General features: G+C 45.2%; 1 protein-coding gene across 1 annotated transcript in view; it reads left to right on the top strand.

Annotated features, from left to right (window-relative positions):
* The window catches only part of LOC127040944 (cytosolic phospholipase A2 gamma-like), a 44,500-nt gene extending 32,007 nt beyond the window's left edge, over positions 1-12,493 (top strand). Inside the window, 5 exon segments of the mRNA XM_050935475.1 lie at positions 72-201; positions 2,026-2,117; positions 4,614-4,768; positions 5,814-5,982; positions 12,327-12,493. Of these exon segments, the coding sequence (XP_050791432.1) occupies positions 72-201; positions 2,026-2,117; positions 4,614-4,768; positions 5,814-5,982; positions 12,327-12,493 (713 nt within the window).
* Positions 12,494-19,930: the final 7,437 nt, after the last annotated feature.

The following is a 19,930-nucleotide window of genomic DNA, read 5'->3' as shown; positions in this document are numbered from 1 at the left end:
AATCCCTGGGCCCCGGAACACATCTAAAGCTTGTCCCAAATCTAACTTAATTTCACCCATTATTTAAGCAGAACATGAGGGCAAGAATTCCTACCAGAAGTGCTGTGAAATGAGCGACACCTGGGGTTCAAAGACCTTGGCAGCAAGAATGGAGGAGTGTGCTGAATTCGGCAGGATTTTTGAAACAGAACATGGAGGCAAGTTTTATAGAAATCTTTTGTCACTTAGATGGGGCTTTTCAAAGAAAGCCAGCCTCTTGACTTTCCGAATTATTGCTCCAGAGGTGGGAGCAAAGAACCAGATGTGTCCTAAAAGGAAGAACATTCATAATTTAACAATTTCTCTGCATAATTCATCATTCCGAGTGTTTCAACTCTTTGTTCTACTGTTCCCCCCACTCCCCACCACTTTAAGGGGAAAACCGAGAGAGTTTTGACAACTCTTCTCATAAAAAGAACAAGAGTACTTGTGGCACCTGAGAGGCTAGCAAATGTATTTGCGCATAAGCTTTCGTGGGCTACAGCCCACTTCATTGGATGCATGCAGTGGAAAATACAGTAGGAAGATATATATCTACACAGAAAACATGAAAAAATGGGTGTTGCCATACCAACTATAAAGAGTGTAATCAGTTAAGGTGGGCTATTGTCAGCAGGAGAAAAAAAAACTTTTGTAGTGATAATCAGGATGGCCCATTTCCAACAATAGACAAGAAGGTGTGAGTAACAGTAAGGGGAATAGTTCTACTTTGTGTAATGACCCATCCACTCCCAGTCTTTATTCAAGCCTAATTTAATGGTGTCTATTCCCAGTGATTTAGATTTTTGAATTTTGCTTGGTACAATCTGGTTTTTAATTTTTTTGATTTTTAATTGCTTTAAATTTTCACAGCTGTGGAAAATTATGGGGAAAGAGATGATAATTTAATGGCAGCAGATGCAGAGAGTCAGCAAGTTAAAGCTTTATAAATAGTTAAAATACAAACTGTTAACATCACATTCAAAATATACAAAGTTAATATCCTCAAATCAACAAATCTCACCTGTTTTTACCATTCATTTGCTACTCCTAACTTTCCTAGTCACTTTTGAAAATCCCACTAGGCACCTATCTGCATCTTTAGGTGCCTAAATACTTACAAAACTCTTACCCTTAGATTTCACATAAGAACATAAGAACTGCCTAATGGTCAGAACAATGGTTCATCTGGCCCATTATTCTGTCTCCGACAGTGGCCAGTCCCAGACCTTAGAACAGGACAATTTTGGAGAGATCCAACTCTGATTTTCCCTCCAGGCTTCCAGTAGGTAGAGGTTTAGGGTTACACCAAGCACGGTCTTACACCCCTGATATTTAGCCTATCTTCCATGAACTTATCTAGTTGGGTTTTTTTAAACCATTTGTATTTTGACCATCACAACATTCCATGGCAATGAGTTCCACAGGTTAATTGTGCATTGTGTGCAAAAACTATTTCCTTTTGTTTGTATTAAACCTGCTGCCTACTAATTTCAGCCACTTTTCACCCCTGCCCACTCATTCCATAATCCCCTTGTTCCATGCACATTTGCTGCTCTCTGCTCACACTCTATCCTCATTCCATGTCCTGTTATACTAGAGGTGCTCCTGAGTTATGTCTGTGTAAATGCAAAGAAACTTCCATTTTCAGTGGGGGCTACAACCACTCCTAATGGCCCAGCATGCAGGAGAACTTGCATCATGATGTTCTGGCAGTTGGTCTGAGAGCTAGAATACCAGACAGGCACAACCTGTTCTTCTGAGTCCAGCAGCCCCAGGGGAAGATCCCCTCTGTGTTTACTGAAATTATTCTACAAGGGGCACTACGCTACCTCAGTGCCTTTGAATCAACAAATACTCATCTCTGTCCCTACTCACACCTACTAACAACTGAGAGGGGGAAGAAAAGGAAGAACATGTCTACAGATTTCCTCAGTTATTTGTTTTTACTTATTTTCAGCTTCAATTTTTATTTTTATTTATTTATTTATTTTCCCTAACAGGAAGTGTATCGAGCGCATGTAAATTGTTTTGGAAAATCTGTATCTGTATCTTCCACTGGAGATGGGGGAGCACCCATAACTTTCTGTACAAATGTCGTAAGCAAAATGCATTTGAATTGTCCTTCCCACATGTATGTACATCCATAGGGTAAATTGCTCTCTTTTTCAAGGTTCTGTTTTGGCAGCGAATAGATTAAACAGAAAGGAATGAGAAAAGGGCAGTTGTGTTGTATAATAAGCAGCAGAGAGCAGCAGCAGGTGAGAACATAAGAACGGCCATACTGGCTCAGACCAATGGCCTTCAAGTATAATGGGCACTAAGGGCAGCAGAGGATATGGGTAGGGAAGAGGCAGCTATACTGTATAATGGGCACTAGAAGTGGCAGAGGGAGGGGGTGGAGAAGTGGCGGCTATACTGTATAGTGGGCTTTAAGGGCTGCGGAGGGTGGGGGTAGGGAAAGGGCACTATACTGTATAATGGTTACTAGGGGCAGCAGAGGGTGAGGGTGGGGAAGGGGCACTATACTGTATAATGGGCAGTAGGGATGGCAGAGGTTGGGTGTCGGGAAGGGAAGGTGATACAGTATAATGGGCATAGGGGCAGCAGAGGGTTGGGCATGGGAGGGGATGACTATACCATAGCCAATAAAGAGCTTTGAAGATAGTGTCATGAAAATTATCACAAATTCTGTATTTAGTAATCCCTATTGCCATATTACCTTAGTACCCCATGACAGCTAAAAAATTCCTTCTAGACAGAGACCTCTTATTATTCCCTTTGAAGCAACGGACAACAGAGATACAAAAATGAGAAATGACTTTCTCAAGGTCACAGAGGGAGAATGTTGAGGACTATGACAATTATCACAGACCTACAAACATTCTTGTGCACGAGGGAGCATAAAAGTAACAGTAAAAAGGGAATTTCTGTTTTTTGTTCCAACAAATTTTTTGAAACATTTTTAATTTGCATTATCCACTCATGGCTATTTGAGAACCAGTGTGGAAACATACTTTACAAGGCTTTATTAGAAGGATATTACAAGGAGTCCACAATTATCTGTAAGGCATGAGATGCTCTCTGGAGCTGGTCAACATTTCTCAATTGATATTTTGATTGTGAGCAGAAAATGGCCATTTTCTAAACTTAACTTTTTCACGGAAAAAAATATATCAAAATTTCCTGGGAAATTATTGGATTGAAATCTCTGTCATTGTTGTTCATGACAAACAGAAAATGAATCAGCTTCCATCCCTGTAGAATGAAACAACTTTGAAATTTCAACAGTTTTTGGGAGGTGGAAGGAATTTTTTTTTCAGTTTTTGACCAGCTCTAATTGACTTTTTGAGTGTTCATGAGAAGTAAATAAAAGGGACTAAATGCAACTGAAGGGAATGTGGGGCTTTTTTTGAATACATGATTGTTAATGCGTTATTGCTGTGGTTGGCCGACTCTGTTGTGAGCTAGTGTCAAAGCAAATGCAGAACTTCTTAATAAGTTATCCAGGATTCTCCTAAAATGGATACTTATAAAATGATGGGTTGAATATGTGTTAATGGATGATGCCCCTGTGATACCGAGACAGTTTAGAGGCTAATTTCTCAAAATTAAAACTGAGGTTTTCAAAGTGGCTAAGGGCAAGTTCTTGGTTCCTAAAGATATGGACAGACATCTGAGGTTAATGGGAGTTAGACACCCAGGCCCAGATTGTTAAATGTATTTAGATGTTGCTTTATTCAACATTACAACATGTGACTGATTTAGGACTGTGGACTGTCAATGGGATTTTGGCTCCTCAGTGCCTAAATCCCTTTTTAAAATTGAGATTTAGTCTCCTAAATCTGTTAGGCACCAAGCACAACAGCACCTAAATAGCTTTAATATTCTGGGACCTGGGCACTTTTGAAAACCTCACTGGACATCTCTGTTTCCTTCGGCACTGACCCACCTTTGCAAGTCTGCCCCGTAGTGGTAATTACAGATGCACCCAGCAGATTAGGCACCTAATTCCCACTAATTTCAATTGGAATTAGGGGCCTGTCAGTGACGAGGATGGGGGTAGTATGCATAACAGTTAGAACAGGAGTCGTGCCTAGTGGTTACAGCAGGCATCAGTAGCTGGAATCAGAGCTGAGGTTCAGAGCCAGAGTCAGAGGCCTGGAATCAGAGCCAGTTACCTGCAGCAAGGCAAAGTGGGTGCAAGGCTGAGGACAGGGTAGGAGCAGGAGCTCTCATAGCCAGGGGTGAATGCTTTGAGCAGCCAGTGCCCTGCCACTGGTCATAAGAACAGGTCTGCAGATCCCCACAGCCAGTCGGGTGTTTGGGCTAATCAGGTGGGTCAGTGAGTGCCCAGATGTGCTCATTAGACTGCCAAGAGCTTAAGTTAGCATGTAAGCAGGCTAGCTGCAGGTCCATACGCCTGACAGTACCTAACCTGGTTAGGTGCCTTTGGAAATCCCACTAGGAGTTTATCGGCCAGCTTAGGCACCTTTGAAAATTCATATGGAATTCAGGAGGATTTGGGCACCTACGTCACTGTGACCCATTAGAAAAATCACAGCCTAAAATAATACTTGGATGCACTTTCACAGGGGATACTAAATCCACTGGCTTGGATAAGGATGAAGTCATCAACTTGATTGATGCCGGCATTGGCATCAATTCCGCCTACCCCCTTGTTCTGCGTCCGGAAAGGAAAGTGAAACTGATCCTTTCCTTTGACTTCAGCAATAAGGATCCTTTCGAGGTAACTATCATTGTTTATTGTGATGTCACCCAAAGCCCCATTCAGGATTAAGAATCCATTGCCCAGGGCACTGCACAAATATTCAGGACTTGACCCATGATGCAATGAGGTTACACTGTAGTTAGCAGCAGTAACTTAGATTCCCTGAAGGTGCTCTGCGGATCACAATTTGAAATGTGTGGATGGATAGGATATACTGGGAATATCTACATTATTCTCTGCCAAGGTCACTTGTGTTTGGGATAAGGGAGTGTGATCAATCATGAGTCAACTCAATGTGACCTCTCTTTCCCTTTGGATGTCATGGAAGAAGAGGAAATTCCTTAAAGTTCAGTTTTACTCAGTGTACAAAATGGAAACTGCTTACTCCAAAAGGTGTGCTTTTGTGTGTATCACAATCCTATCTGATGACCAGAATGGTAATCAATAGGTTTGAGCACTTCTTATTTCTGTTAGTACCTACAGAAACAAGAGTGCTCTAGCAGGAGCAGATGGGGTCAGCAGAAATGTGAACTGAGTTCCAGTAAGTCAGTTAGAACTTTGCAAGCTCACTAAACTCAGCCTCACATATCGCCAATGTTTCATATGTAATATTGTCTCCCTCTAGTGGCCACAGATAGAGATTTTTTTGAATTTGTAAAAACAAACAAAAATGTAACACCACTGTTGCTTTTGAAGCTGAATATCTGGGTTGAATTCCTGCTTGTTACCCTTGGCTGAGGTTTTCAAGACCACTTAAGGGGCTAATGTCAATGTACATCTATAGCTCTTAGGAGGTTTTGAAAAGCTCAGCCACAGACTATGCATTGTTACACAAAGATTTTGGCTACACAGACATAGGAACAGGGTCATGTGTGGTTTCCATTGAAGGCCCTCTATTTGTCCTTTCCTTAAAGGCTCTTTGGAGTGTTTCCATCCCATAGGTTAGGCATATTTTTAACTCTCTAGTCTGGACATATTAGTGGCATCACATTTATTAGTGGAGATGGTTATTTATTTATTTATTTATTTATTTATTTTAAAATCACTTTTCCCTTCTTCCCAGACCATCAAGAAAACTGCCGAGTACTGTGAGGCAAATCACATTCCATTTCCCAAGATAGACCCAGAAAAGCTGAAAGACACAGATAGCCCTTCCAGTTGCTACGTCTTCAAAGGGAAGCACGTTCCCACCGTCATGCACTTCCCACTCTTCAACAAGGAAAACTCTCCAGGTAACTTAATTGTACACCTCTTCGAAAACTCTATAGGCTAGATTCATAAAGAGACTTAAGCGCCTCATTGCCGGTTTACCCAATGAAATGTTAGGATAAGGCCTCACTGGGAATCACAAAACCCCTGCTCCACTGCCACCAGACAACTTAGGTGCCTAAATTTGCTCAATGCTTAAGTTTTTTGCAGGAAAGTTCTCTCAGTGCCTGTTTCAGTCTCCGGACATATTCACTGCAGCCCAGTCCCAGGCCTCCAGAAGCCTCTGGTGCCTGCTGGATTGGGCCCTACACGTGTGCTCCAACAAATGCAGGGGAGGGAGGCCCTCTCTCATGACTATTAGCGCGGGGGTTACAGCAGTCACTGAGGATGTGGATGGCCGTGGTTCAAGTCCCCGCTTTGCCTGAGGGGAAGAAGGAATTTCATCTGCTACTTGTTAGCTGAGCTGCTCAAAAGAATCTCCCATCAACCTTACAGCTGCCCAGCAAACAAAGGCAGCTGACAGATTACTCTGCATTTCCCCTAGTTTTCAAAGGGAAGGGAAATAAAATAGATAAACTGAAAGAGTTGGAAAGGAGAACTCCCCAGTAGAGCACCTCCTTGTGGCCAAGGGTGACATAGCAGCTCTCTCCCCATCAACAGCCCCCAGCTGATGGCCGCTCTGGTGGACATAGGCACTGACTTCCCCTCTGCCTGGTGGGTGCTCGACCCTGTACCCGCCTCGCCCCCCAATTCCACCCCCTTCTCCCAAGTCCCCGTCCCTCCCCTACCTGTTCTACATCTCCTCCTCTGAGTGTGCCACATCCCTGCTTTTCTCCCTCCCTCCCAGAAAGTCCTAAGTGCCACCAAACAGCTGTTAGGTTGGGGGGAAGCGCTGAGATGGGGGAGCGGAAACGCAGCATGCTTGGTGCGGGAGGAGAAGGAGGCAAGGACGGGGGAGCTTGGCTGCCGGTGGCTGTGGAGCACCTTGTACATTTTTCCTCATGAGTACTCCAGACCTGGAGTACCAACGGAGTTGGCGCCTATGCTGGTGGACCATCTTTTCCCAGGACTTGTCCCTCCAGCCAGGTCACAATGTAAATCCACCCCTTTCAGGTACAAGGGCCCCACAAATAAAATGCAATTGTTCTTATATCACATCTCTGGCACCAAATCTGAGTCCTAGGGACCTTGGTCAACTTTTCCCCCGGCTTCCAGTCATCCTTGTCCCCTTCTCAATGACTTTAAGCCACTTTCTCCAGTGTCTGGTAGGGGAACCCTGGCCCTCTCATGCCACTTGCCCTATAGCCAATAGACAAGTTCTGTTCAGGGTTGCTAGGTGTCTGGTTTTCCACTGGAATGCCCAGTTGAAGTGGGACCCTGGCAGCTCTAGTTGGCAGCACAGCAGGGGGCCCAGGGCTAAGGCAGGCTCCTTGTCTGCCCTAGCTCCGTGTGGCTCCCAGAAGCGGCTGCCAGGTCACTGCAGCCCCTAGACGCAAGGTGGCCAGGGAGGCTCCACATGCTGCTCCTGTTTCGAGGGCCAGCTCCACATGCTATCCCTGTTTCGAGGGCCAGGTCTGGGAACCATGACCAGTGGGAGCTGCGAGGGCAGCGCCTGCATGTGCGAGGGCAGTGCCTGCATGTGCAAGGGCAGCGCATGGAGCCGCCCTGGCTGCCTGTGCATCTAGAAGAGGCAGGGACCTGGCGGCCAACTCCCGGGAGCCCAGGTAAGTGCCTATGGGACCCCGCACCCTGAAGCCTCTCCTGCATCCCAACCATCTGGCCCACCCCAGAGTCTCCTCCAGCACCCAAACTCCATCCCAGAGCTCACATCTTTCCCAACACCCTGCCCCAGTCCCCTCCTGTACCCCAAACTCCTTATCCCTGGCACTACCCTGAAGCCCATACCCCCAGCCAGAGCCCTCACACCCTCCTGCACTCTGAACCCCTCAGCCCCATCCCAGAATCCCTTCCTCCACACCAAACTCTTCATCCCCAGCCCCACCCCGGAGCCTCCACCCCCCACCTGGAGTCCTCACCCCCCTCATGCCCCAATTCCCTGCCCCATCCCCATGCTCTCTCCCACACCCCGAGCCCCTCATTTCTGGCCCCACCCGGAGCCCACACACCCAGACCAGAGGTGGTACCCACCCCTGCACCCCGACACCCTTCCCCAGGCTAGAATCCCTTCCCACACCCCAAATCCCTCAGTCTTGACCCCACCTCAGAGCTTATACCCAAAGCTCCCACCCACAGCCCTCGTCCCCCTCCAACCACCCAACCCCCTGCCCCAGCCTGGTGAATGTGAGTGAGAGTGGAGGAGAGGAAGTGACAGAGGGAGGGAGGATGGAGCAAGTGGGGGCAGGGTTTCAGTGAAGGGCTGGGGCCCCAGGGAAGGGGAGGGGCAGAAATGTTCAGTTTTGTGCAATTAGAAAGTTGGCAACTCTAGGTCTGATTCTTCAGGCTTCTGCTGCTGTTGCCTCCCTGGGTTTCTTTTTACGGTGGCCTTTCACCGGCCTTCTCCCTCCACAACCTTTCTAGGTTCAGCCTTCTTTCAGGGCCTGGGCTCTCCCTTGGAATCCTCTCACAAAAATCCCAAGATAAAAGGATAAACTCAAACCAATTTCCACCCTCCTCAGGCTTGGCCTCTTATCTGTCCCTGTTGCTTTGTTCCTCTGCTGAGCAACTTCCAGGGCTCTCTCCCTGGTTCTCCAAATCCTGCCCTTTGATCAGGGCTTAGTACTGGAGCCTGCTCTGTTCCAGTGGCTGCTTTCTCTCACAACCTCTTGCCAGATTTCCACACTTGGGACAGTCTCATGGGCCAACTCTCTTCCGTGTCTCTCCACTGCCTATCACAGAGAGAGGTCCTCCTTGCAGCCCCCTTCTTCTCTGAATCTCCTGCCTCCCAGCTCTCTGCCCAGCTGGGACTCACCTTCAGTTAAGTTTGACTCTGCCTCCAGGTGCAGCCAAGTAACATCATTGGTCCACATTAAATTTTTCAGGGCCTGTGAGGTCTACACACCGCATCATACCAGTGTATGGGGATAGATAGATCGATAGATAGATCAACAGATATACTGACCGCATCATGCCAGTGTATGGGGATAGATAGATCAACAGATATACTGACTGCATTAGAGGCATGAGATGGGCTTAAAATCATGAATTTTTTAACAAAACAATGAGTGTTTTGTCATTTTGATTTGTTTGCTGGTTTCTGAGTCTTCACAGAGCATTAGTGTCACAATGTCAGGTTTTACTCTGAAACCTACAGCCTGGAAACTTACTTTTAAAAATATAAATATAAGCTGAGATCCTCATATAACCCCTTGTCTGCAGGAGCTGAACCTTCAAGAAAAAGAAAAAGAAATATTGTGAGACTCACAATCAGACTGAAGGGGGACCTGACAACAGTCTTAAAATATGTTAAGGGCTCTTATAAATAGGAAGGTGATCAATATTTCTCCATGTCCACTGAAGATAGGACAAGAAGTCATGGGCTTAATCTGCAGCAAAGGAGATTTAGCTTTGCTATTAGAATAATAGAATCATAGGGTTAGAAGGGACCACAATGGTCATCTATATGAGTCAAGAGTGTGCCCTGTTACCAAGAAGGCTAACAGCATTTTGGGATGTATAAGTAGGGGCATTGCCAGCAGATCGAGGGACATGATCATTCCCCTCTATTTGGTATTGGTGATACCTCATCTGGAGTACTGCGTCCAGTTTTGGGCACCGCACTGCAAGAAGGATGTGAAAAAATTGGAAAGAGTCCAGCAGAGAGCAGCAAAAATGATTATGGAGCACATGACTTATGAGGAGAGGCTGAGGGAACTGGGATTGTTTAGTCTGCAGAAGAGAAGAAAGAGAGGGGATTTGATAGCTGCTTTCAACTACCTGAAAGGGGGTTCCAAAGAGAATGGATCTAGACTATTGTCAGTGGTACCAGATGACAGAACAAGGAGTAATGGTCTCAAGTTGCAGTGGGGGAGGTTTAGGTTGGATATTAAGAAAAACTTTTTTACTAGGAGGGCCGTGAAGCACTGGAATGGATTACCTAGGGAGGTGGGAGAATCTCCTTCCTTAGAGGTTTTTAAGGTCAGGCTTGACAAAGCCCTGGCTGAGATGATTTAGTTGGAAATTGGTCCTGGTTTGAGCAGGGGGTTGGACTAGATGACCTCTTGAGATCCCTTCCAACCATGATATTCTATGATTTTAGTCTAAACCCCTGCCAAAATGCAGGAGTTGATGTGTCTAAACCAACCCAGGTAGATGTCTATCCGCCTCCTTTTGAGAACCTCCAGGGAAGGAGCTTCCATGACCTCCTTAAGCAGTCTGTTCCATTGTCCTTCTCTTCGTACTGTTAGAAAGATTTTCCTGAGATTTAATCTAAAAATGCTCTACTGTAGTTTGAACCCATTGCCTCTTGTCATGTCCCATCTTGTCTCCCCTTAATCTCCTCTTTTCCAAACTAAACATACCGAGCTCCTTCAGCCTTTGCTCGTACGGCATGCATTCCATCCCTTTGATCATCTTTGTCAGTCACCTATGGATCATTTCCAGTTTCTCTATATCCCTTCTATACATTGGTGACCAAAACTGGACACAATGCTCCAGCTGAGACCTACCCAGCACCAAGCACCTCTGATTTGCATGCTGTGCCTCTGTTAATGCAAACTAAAATTGCATTTGCTTATTTTGCAACAGCATCACATTACTGACTCATGTTGAGGTTGTGATCCACCACAACTCCCATATTTGCCCCTCATTCTGTACTTGTTCTTTTAGTTTTTCCTCCCTACGTGTAGCACCTTACAACTGTCTATGTTTAATTTATTTTTGTTGCCTATAATCCAGTGCTCCAATTTGTCTAGATCCCTCTAAATTTTATCTCTATCCTCCAATGTTTTGGCAACCTCCCTAGCTTTGCGTCATCTGCAAACTTCATCAGTATGCTCTTTCTTCCTACATCCTGGTCATTAATAAAGATGTTAAACAACATCAGACCTAGAACAGATCACTGTGGAACCCCACTGAAGGTCTCCCTCCGATCCAACACTATTCCATTAATAGTTACTCCTTATTTCTCGTTGTTTAACCAATTATGTATCCACTTAATTGTAGTTCTGTCAAGCCTGCATTTCTTCCGCTTACTTATCAGAATGTTATGTGAGACGGTGTCAAAAGTCTTGCTGAAATCCAGGTATATTATGTCCACCGCATTTCCCCATCCACCAAATCAGTTACCCTGTCAAAGAAGGAAATCAAACTAGTTGGCATTATTTGTTCTTGATAAGCCTAGGCTGTCTGTTAGTGCTCTTTGTCCTCCAGGTATACATTGCTCTAGTAGCTTCCCAAGCATCAAAGTCAGGCTGACTGGTCTATAGTTGCCTGGCTCTTCCTTTTTTCTCCTCTTAAAGATGGTCACTAGGTTAGCCCTCCTACAGTCTTCTGGGACCTCTCCTGTTATCCATTAGTTCAGAGTTTCTCAAACAGGAGTCGCCGTTTGTGTAGGGAAAGCCCCTGGTGGCTGGATCAGTATGTTTACCTGCCCCATCTGCAAGTCCAGCCGATTGCGGCTCCCACTGGCTGCGGATCGCTGCTCCGGGCCAATGGGAGCTGCTGGAAGCGGTGAATAGTAAGTCCCTCAGCCTGCGCTGCTTCCAGCAGCTCCCATTGGCCCATAGCAGCGATCCGCAGCCAGTGGGAGCTGCAATTGGCTGGACCTGCAGGCGGGGCAGGTAAACGCACTGTCCTGGCCCGCCAGGGACTTTCCCGACAAAAGCAGTGACCCCTGTTTAAGAAACCCTGCATTAGTTTGTAAATATTGTTGCTAGTGGCTCAAAGTTTTCTTCAGCTAATTCCTTCAGTGCTCTTGGGTGAATAGCAATAGGCCCTGCTGATTTTAATACATTCAGATTTGCCAGAAAATCTGTGACTTTTCTTTACTTATCCAGATCTGAATCCCTTCCCCTTTATTGTCTATGATAACTTCGCTAGTTATCTGGTCACATGGTATTTTTGAAGAAAAAAAACCTTTCTAAGGCTAAAGGTAGTTACACTCTGGAATAGCTTCCAAGGGATGTAGTGGGACCACCATCATAAGATTTTAGAAGCAACTTGGACAAACACCTGTCAAGGATGATGTAGGTTCACTTGGTCCTGCCTCAGCACAGGAAGCTGGACTTAGTGACCTCTCGAGGTCCTTTCAGCATGACATTCCTATGATTCTATGAAAATCTCAGGAGTTGGCCATGTTGTTCCCCTACCTCTTTAGATACCTGGATTCTATACTTCTAGAATCTGTAAAAGTTTAAAACAGTACCACTGTTTTTCTCTCTTTGGCACTTCTCATCCCTTTTATTTCTAGATAAAATACATGACTTCAGAGAGAGATATTCCACCTTTCATTTTTCCTACAAAGAGGATGATGTCAAAGAACTCCTCAAAAGAGCAAAGATGAACATATTCAACAACAAGGAGAGGATTCGGGAAGAGATCCAGCAGATTGTTTCCTCCTCCACCAAGAAGTTTTAAAACCATTTCTCTGTTTTGCTCGTGTTCAAGAAGGACAGAAAATCTGAGCCTGGACCTGAGCGGCACTGTGACTATTTCAAACCTAAATGCAGTAGAAGGAGTTAATTTCCCTGGCTTGGATTCACGAAGAGATTTAGGGACCTATCTGCCACTTGAGGTGCCTCAATCCCACATTTAGGCACCCCTGGGAATCACAAAACTCTTGTTTAGCTGCTGTGAAACTCTGTAGCACCCTAAACTCCCTTGGCACCTAAGTTGTTGCAATGAAATATCCTCAGGTGCCTATGTTTCAGGCTCGGGGCATGTGCACTGCAGCCACCATCTTGGCGTCCGACTTCTTAAACCCCAGAGTGATTCCTGACCTGTGAAAGATAGCTGTTCCTCTGCCTACCTCACCAATGGAGCCTGAGCCGTGATGCGAGAAGGAGGAAGATGGCCTCCCTCATAACTGTTAGCCCAGTAGGTAGCGTACTCACCTGGGATAGAGAAGACCACAGGTCAATTTCCCTCTTTGCCTCATGGGGAGAAAGGATTTGAAGCATATCTGCTATTTATGTGGCGGGGGCCCTCATCATTGGGCAGCAGGATAGTCTGAAGGCAAGGTAGTCTTAAATCCCTCTGTTCGAGATGTTCCACTGCAGATTAAAGACAATTTTGGCCAGACAGAGAGAAAGCAAGCTTGAGAAGGAAAGATCCTTTCATGGATTAGTAACTGGTTAAAAGATAGGAAACAAAGAGTCGGAATAAATGATCAGTTTTCAGAATGCAGAGAGGTAAATAGTGGTGTCCCTCAGGGGTCTGTACTGAGCCCAGTCCTGGTCATCATATTCATAAATGATCTGGAAAAAGGAGTAAACAGTGAGGTGCCAAAATTTGAAGATGATACAAAACTACTCAAAATAGTTAATTTCAGGCAGACTGCGAAGAGTTACAAAAGGATCTCTTAAAACGCGTTGACAGGGAAACAAAATGGCAGAGGAAATTTAATTTTGATAAATGCAAAGTAATGCACATTGGAAAACCTAATCCCAACTATATATATAAAATGATGGCATCAAAATGATCTGTTACTATTCAAGAAAGAGATCTTGGAGTCGTTGTTGATAGTTCTCTGAAAGCATCCACTCAATGTGCAGAGTTAAGTCCAAAAAGTAAACAATATGCTGGGAATCATTAAGAAAGGGATAGATAATAAAACCAGAGAATAACATACTGCCTCTATATAAATCCATGGTACGCCCGCACCTTGAATACTGCATGGAGATGAGGTAGCCGCATCTTAAAAAAAGATATATTGGAATTGGAAAAGGTTCAAAAAAGGGCAACAAGGGATTCAATAAAGAACTAGCTAAATTTTTGGAGGATAGGTTCATTAATAGCTACTAGCCAGGAAGACCGGAAAGATGTCCCTAACCTCTCTTTGCCAGACACTGGGAATGGGCAATAAGGAATGGATCATTCAGTGATGACCTTATCTGTTCATTCCCTCTGGGGAACCTGGCATTCAACACTATCAGAAGACAGGATACTGGGCTAGATGGACTTGTGGTCTGACACAGTATGGCTGTTCTTACAGTCTTATCTTCTTATGAGAAGCCTGATTGCTCTCAGTTGAGAGACCCAGGCTCCAGTTCCCCAGGTCTACAGCCTACAACAGTGGGCCCGCAGGTGAGCTACTTGGAAGAATGCCTGTTTTCCCCTGGTTCCCACACTGCTGTGGGACTTAGGCATCAGTATGCCTAGAGCAGGGCAACTGTGCCTACGCCCAGAGCACCTTGGGAACTTTTACTGCCAAAACTTAGGTGTCAACTGAGAAAAAATGTCTACAGGGTCTAGTGACAACTGAGTGGAGGTTTGGTGAATCCCAGTGAGGCCTGATCCTGTGCTTCAGGTGCATAATATGGTAGCTGGGAGCCAAGTCTTTTTTAGATAGCTAGCTAGCTAGCTAGCTAGCTAGATAGATAGATTTTGTAAGACACACAAACATGCATGTTGGTTTGTCAGTGATCACATGGCACCACACTAAGACAGAAATTTACACTGTTAGGAATCATAATATTACAGCTGCCCAGCAAACCAATGTGTTTGCAAGATTTCACTGTGGGATTTCCTAGTTTACAAAGGGAAAGGAAGAAAGGAGGTTTGAGCCCAGCTGTGAGAAATCTTTCAATTTTATATACACACCTGGTAAATGATGAGTAACTTTAATGAAGCTTTAGAGTGGTAGCCATATTAGTCTGTATCAGCAAAAATAATGAGGAGTCCTTGTGGCACCTTAGGCTACGTCTTCACTACCCGCCATATCGGCGGGTAGCAATCGATTGCTCGGGGATCGATATATCGCGTCTCATCTAGATGGGATAAATCTATCCCCAAACGCGCTTATATCGATTCCGGAACTCCACCAACCCGAACGGAGTTGCGGAGTTGACATGGGAAGGTGTGGACATCGATCCCGCGCCATGAGGACGGTGAGTAATTTGATCTTAGATACTTCGACTTCAGCTACGTTATTCATGTAGCTGAAGTTGCATATCTGAGATCTATTTTTCCCCGTAGTGTAGACTAGCTCTAAGAGACTGACACATTTATTTGGGATTAGACCTGAATAAAGACTATGAGTGGTTGGGTCATTACAAAACCTAAACCTAATTTCCACAATACTAATTTCCCGTTACCATTACTCACACCTCTTGTCAACTTCTGGAGTGGGCCACTCTCATTACCACTTCAGAAGTTTTTTTTTTTCCTTTGGTATCCTGCTGTCAATTGAATTGTCTCCTTAGATTGACCTGACTCTTGGTAAGGCAAATCACATATTTTCATGTATTTATACCTGCTCCTGTATTTTCCACTCCATGCATCTGATGAAGTGGGTTCTACTCCATGAAAGCTTATGCCAAAATAAATTCGTTAGTCTCTAAGGTGCCACAAGGAGTCCTCATTGTTTTTACTGAAGCTGATGATGTTACTTCACAGTTACTCTGTTAGAATCTTGCCTGTTATTTATAATGGTAAGATTTATTTCTTAATTTCCAAATAGTTTTCATTGTGCTGTATGCAACAATAACACTATACAACCCTCTTTCCTTCTGCATGATGAATATTAAACAAATAAACTAGAATGGCTTATCATTTTTCACCCTGTGTGCCTCAGTGCTAGTAATAGCCTCACTTTGTTCCACCACCAGCGGATTCTTCCATAGTAAGTGGGAGCACAAAGGACTAAATTCACAAAGGGACGTAGGCTATGCCTATGCTTAAAACGTTACAGTGGCCCAGCTGTAGTGCTTCAGTGTAGGCGCTCACTACAGCGATGAGAGGGGTTCTGTAGGTCATTTACCTCCTCTAGAGGCAGAAGCTGGGAAGAATTCTTCCATCAACCTAGTGCTGTCTACACCAGGTGTTAGGTCAGCATAGCTACATGTCTGTTGATGTGCCTTTTCAGTGTAGTATCAGAGGGGTAGCCGTGTAGTCTGGATCTGTAAAAGCAGCAAAGAGTGTAGACCAGCCATTAAACATTGCAATGCTGAGATATATATTGCAGGTGCCTAGAAAATCACTGGGATCCACAAATCCTGAATGAGGTGCCTAGGCCCCTATGCAATGAAAGGGCAGGAATAGACACCTAAGAATGGGCTCCATAGAAGAGACCCCATCCTGGGAGTTGGCCAAGCTAGACCATGGGAGATGCCAAGAAGAGGACTGTGACCTAAGCTCTACCCCTCTCAGGGAGTTCAGCACCTACCTTAGCTTGGGATGCTCAGCTCTGAACCCTCTCTTTGATTTCGGAGCTTAACGTGTTTTTTAGAAGAAAACGGAGTGCGGGGGAAGAGGAATGAACCCATGACTTTTAGCTCAGTGATTAGAGCACTACCTTAGGATACAAGAAACCCCCCTCTTGAAGTCCCCCCTGAGGGGAAGAAAGTATTTCAGCAGAAAACTGCACCCTCTCAGGGGAGTGTTGAAATCACTGGGTTATGGAATATTCAGACATGTAGCACCCTCAGGGACTACTACTGAAGCTATACCACCGGGACTGAATAACAAAAGATCAAGGGGACAGGATTTTGGGCCACTCCCTGTGGCATTCTCTACCATGGGGGAGCACCCTTTAATCCCCCATATTCTTCATTTTTATATGTGATCTAACATATAAAGCAGGGCTTGTGAAGTATCAGGGAAAAGGTTATGATCTGTTGAAAACCATTTCTCCGTCCATATATGTCTATCATTAATGCATATTAAGTTATGAGAATTGTGTTATATGGTTGTCACTAAAACATGTGTAAGCTGGGGAATCAGCCAGATATTAGCTCCCCAGAACCAACAGCAAGGAAAGTGACCAACTCCCGGTCAGGGTGACAACAACCCATCAACAACCATTGTCCAGCCAAGGAGCTAAATTCAATGACCCACTTGCATGAGGCCAAACCAGGGGAATTGCCCAACCTTGCCTGGAGACTCAGCAATGCCCCCAGACATGCCTGGACTTGTGTTCCCCAAGTACATGGGACTGAGGCTATAAAACAGAACACAGTGGCCACAGGCTGAGCCTTTCTCCTTCACTCACCTATGCTGCAAGCAACAAAGACATGGAACAAGACTTGAGACTCCAACAGAGGCCCATATTTAAGGTACAAATCTTTACATCAAAGACTGCAATATCCAGTACCGTAAGACAAACTGCTTAATCTGACTGTTGCCCAGTCTGATAGGGTTGAGACTGTAGAGTGCATGCTTATATTTTCTTTTCTTTTGGTAACTAACTATGACTTTTTGCCTATCATTTAATATCACTTAAAATCTATCTTTTATAGTCAATACGTTTGTTTAATTGTCTTTCTTTACTAGAGAGTTAGTATGAAGTGTTGGACAAATCTGCTCAGGTTTGACAAAGGGTGGTGTATGTCCACTTTCCATTGTTGAAGTGGTGAACCAATTAATAAATGTGTACTGACCATCTTGAGAAGTGCAAGATGGTATATTCCTGAGGTACAGTACTGGGGGGATTTGGCTCTGGTGCCTTTCTCTGTGTGATTCATGAGCGGCTCTGGGAGCATTCATGTAATCTAGCTGGGTGTGGGGTTCACATGCTGTTGTGCTGAGTGATCACAGTGCCTGGAGGGGTTTGCTGCATTGTGATAGACAGCCCAGGCTGGAGAGAATTAAGTGGTCCCACAGTCCCCGGCTGAACCCTGTGGGGGGATCCCATGACACTCCCTTCCTAGGTAAGTGCTCTAACCACAAGGCTATAGAATCATTCTCATGCTCTCTGTCTCTTGGACCCATTGTCTCTATTATCCGCAGTGGAACAGCTTCAACAAGAAAGAGTGAGGCAGCTCCTATATCAAAACATCTCATCGCCCAGTGGTTAGACCACAAACTTGAGAGGTCCCTTCCAGTCCCACACTTCTATGATTTTATATTGAGCATTTATAACAGTAATAAAATAGGTTGCTATTGCACTCATAGAAAGTTTCATTGCTCACTTAACTCTCTTAAGCTCCTTTGAAAATCCTAGTAAAATGCTTAAGAGGCATCTGACTCCTTTTTACTGAAGGTATTTTCTTTCTCTCTATGTACTCCACCTCCTAACAGGCTAAAATCCAAGGTTATTTTTAGATGTACTCAGGCAAATATCTCCTTGGAGTCTATAGGAGTTTTGCCTGTATAAAGATCAAGTAAAAAATTAGTGAAGCCTATAGGATCAAATCCTATCTGAGGGTATGTCTACATTACGGGGCTATTCCGATTTTACAGAAACCGGGATTTGGAAACAGATTTTATAAAGTCGAGTGCATGCTGCCACACTAAGCACATTAATTCGGCAGTGTGCGTCCATGTACCGAGGCAAGTATCAATTTCCGGAGCGTTGCACTGTGGGTAGCTATCCCATAGTTCCTGCAGTCTCCCTTGCACATTGAAATTCTGGGTTGAGATCCCAGTGCCTGATAGGGCAAAAAACATTGTCACTGGTGGTTCTGGGTACAGCCTCACCCCTCCCTCTGTGAAAGCAGAAGACCACTGTTTCGTGCCTTTTTTCCTGGGTGAAATATGCAGAGCCCTTCCATGGCAAGCATGGAGCCTGTTCAGCTCAAGACAGCAGTCATGGAAGTTGTAAACACCTTGCGCATTCTCGTGCAGTCTATGCTGAACCAGGAACTGCAAAACCAGGTGAGGAGGAGGCGGCTATGGCATGCGGCAATGAGAGTGATGAGGACATGAACACAGAATTCTCTTGAACCGCGGACCCCTGCGCTTTGGAGATCCTGCTGGTAATGGGGCAGGTTCTAGCCATTGAACGCCAATTTTGGGCCCAGGAAACAAGCAGAATCTGGTGGAACCGCATAGTGTTGCAGGTGTGGGATGATTCCCAGTGGCTGCGAAACTTTCGCATGAATAAGGGCATTTTCATAGAATTTTGTGACTTGCTTTCCCCTGCCCTGAAACGCCAGAATACCAGAATGAGAGCAGCCCTCACAGTTGAGAAGCAAGTGGCGATAGCTCTCTGGAAGCTTGCAACGCCAGACAGCTACCAGTCAGTTGGGAATTAATTTGGAGTGGGCAAATCTACTGTGGGGGCTGCTGTGATGCAAGTAGACAAAGCAATCACTAAGCTGCTGCTACGAAAAGTAGTGACTCTGGGAAATGTGCAGGTCATAGTGGATGGCTTTGCTGCAATGGGATTCCCTAACTGTGGTGGCGTGATAGATGGAACCCATATCCCTATCTTGGCACCGGAGCACCAGGGCACCCAGTACTTAAATCACAAGGGGTACTTTTCCATGGTGCTGCAAGCACTGGTGGATCACAAGGGATGTTTCACCAACATGAACATGGGATGGACGGTAAGGGTTCATGATGCTCACATCTTCAGGAACTCTACTCTGTTTAAATGGCTGCAGCAAGGGAATTACTTCCCAGACCAGAAAATAACAGTTGGGGATGTTGAAATGCAGGTAGTTATCCTTGGGGACCCAGCCTACCCCTTAATTCCATGGCTCATGAAGTCATACACCTGCAGCCTGGACAGTAGTCAGGAGCTGTTCAACTACAGGCTGAGCAAGTGCAGAATGGTGGTAGAATGTGCATTTGGCCGTTTAAAGAGATGCTGGTGCACATTACTGACTTGCTCAAACCTCAGCCAAACCAATATCCCCATTGTTATTGATGCTTGCTGTGTTGTCCACAATCTCTGTGAGAGTAAGGAGGAAGACCTTTATGGCAGGGTGGGAGGCTGAGGCAAATCACCTGGCCGCTGATTGTGCGCAGCCAGACACCAGGGTGATTAGAAGACCACATCAGGAAGCAGTGTGCATCAAAGAAGCTTTCAAAATCAGTTTCATCACGGTCCAGGGTACGGTGTGACTGTTGTGTTTGTTTCTCCTTGATGAAAACCCGTCCCCTTGATTGACTCGTTCCCTGTAAACAATC

This window comes from Gopherus flavomarginatus (genome assembly GCF_025201925.1).
Source record: "Gopherus flavomarginatus isolate rGopFla2 chromosome 11 unlocalized genomic scaffold, rGopFla2.mat.asm SUPER_11_unloc_2, whole genome shotgun sequence".
Lineage (NCBI taxonomy): Eukaryota > Metazoa > Chordata > Testudines > Testudinidae > Gopherus > Gopherus flavomarginatus.
Note: the sequence above shows the minus strand (reverse complement) of the source record. Positions and strands in the feature narration are given on the sequence as shown.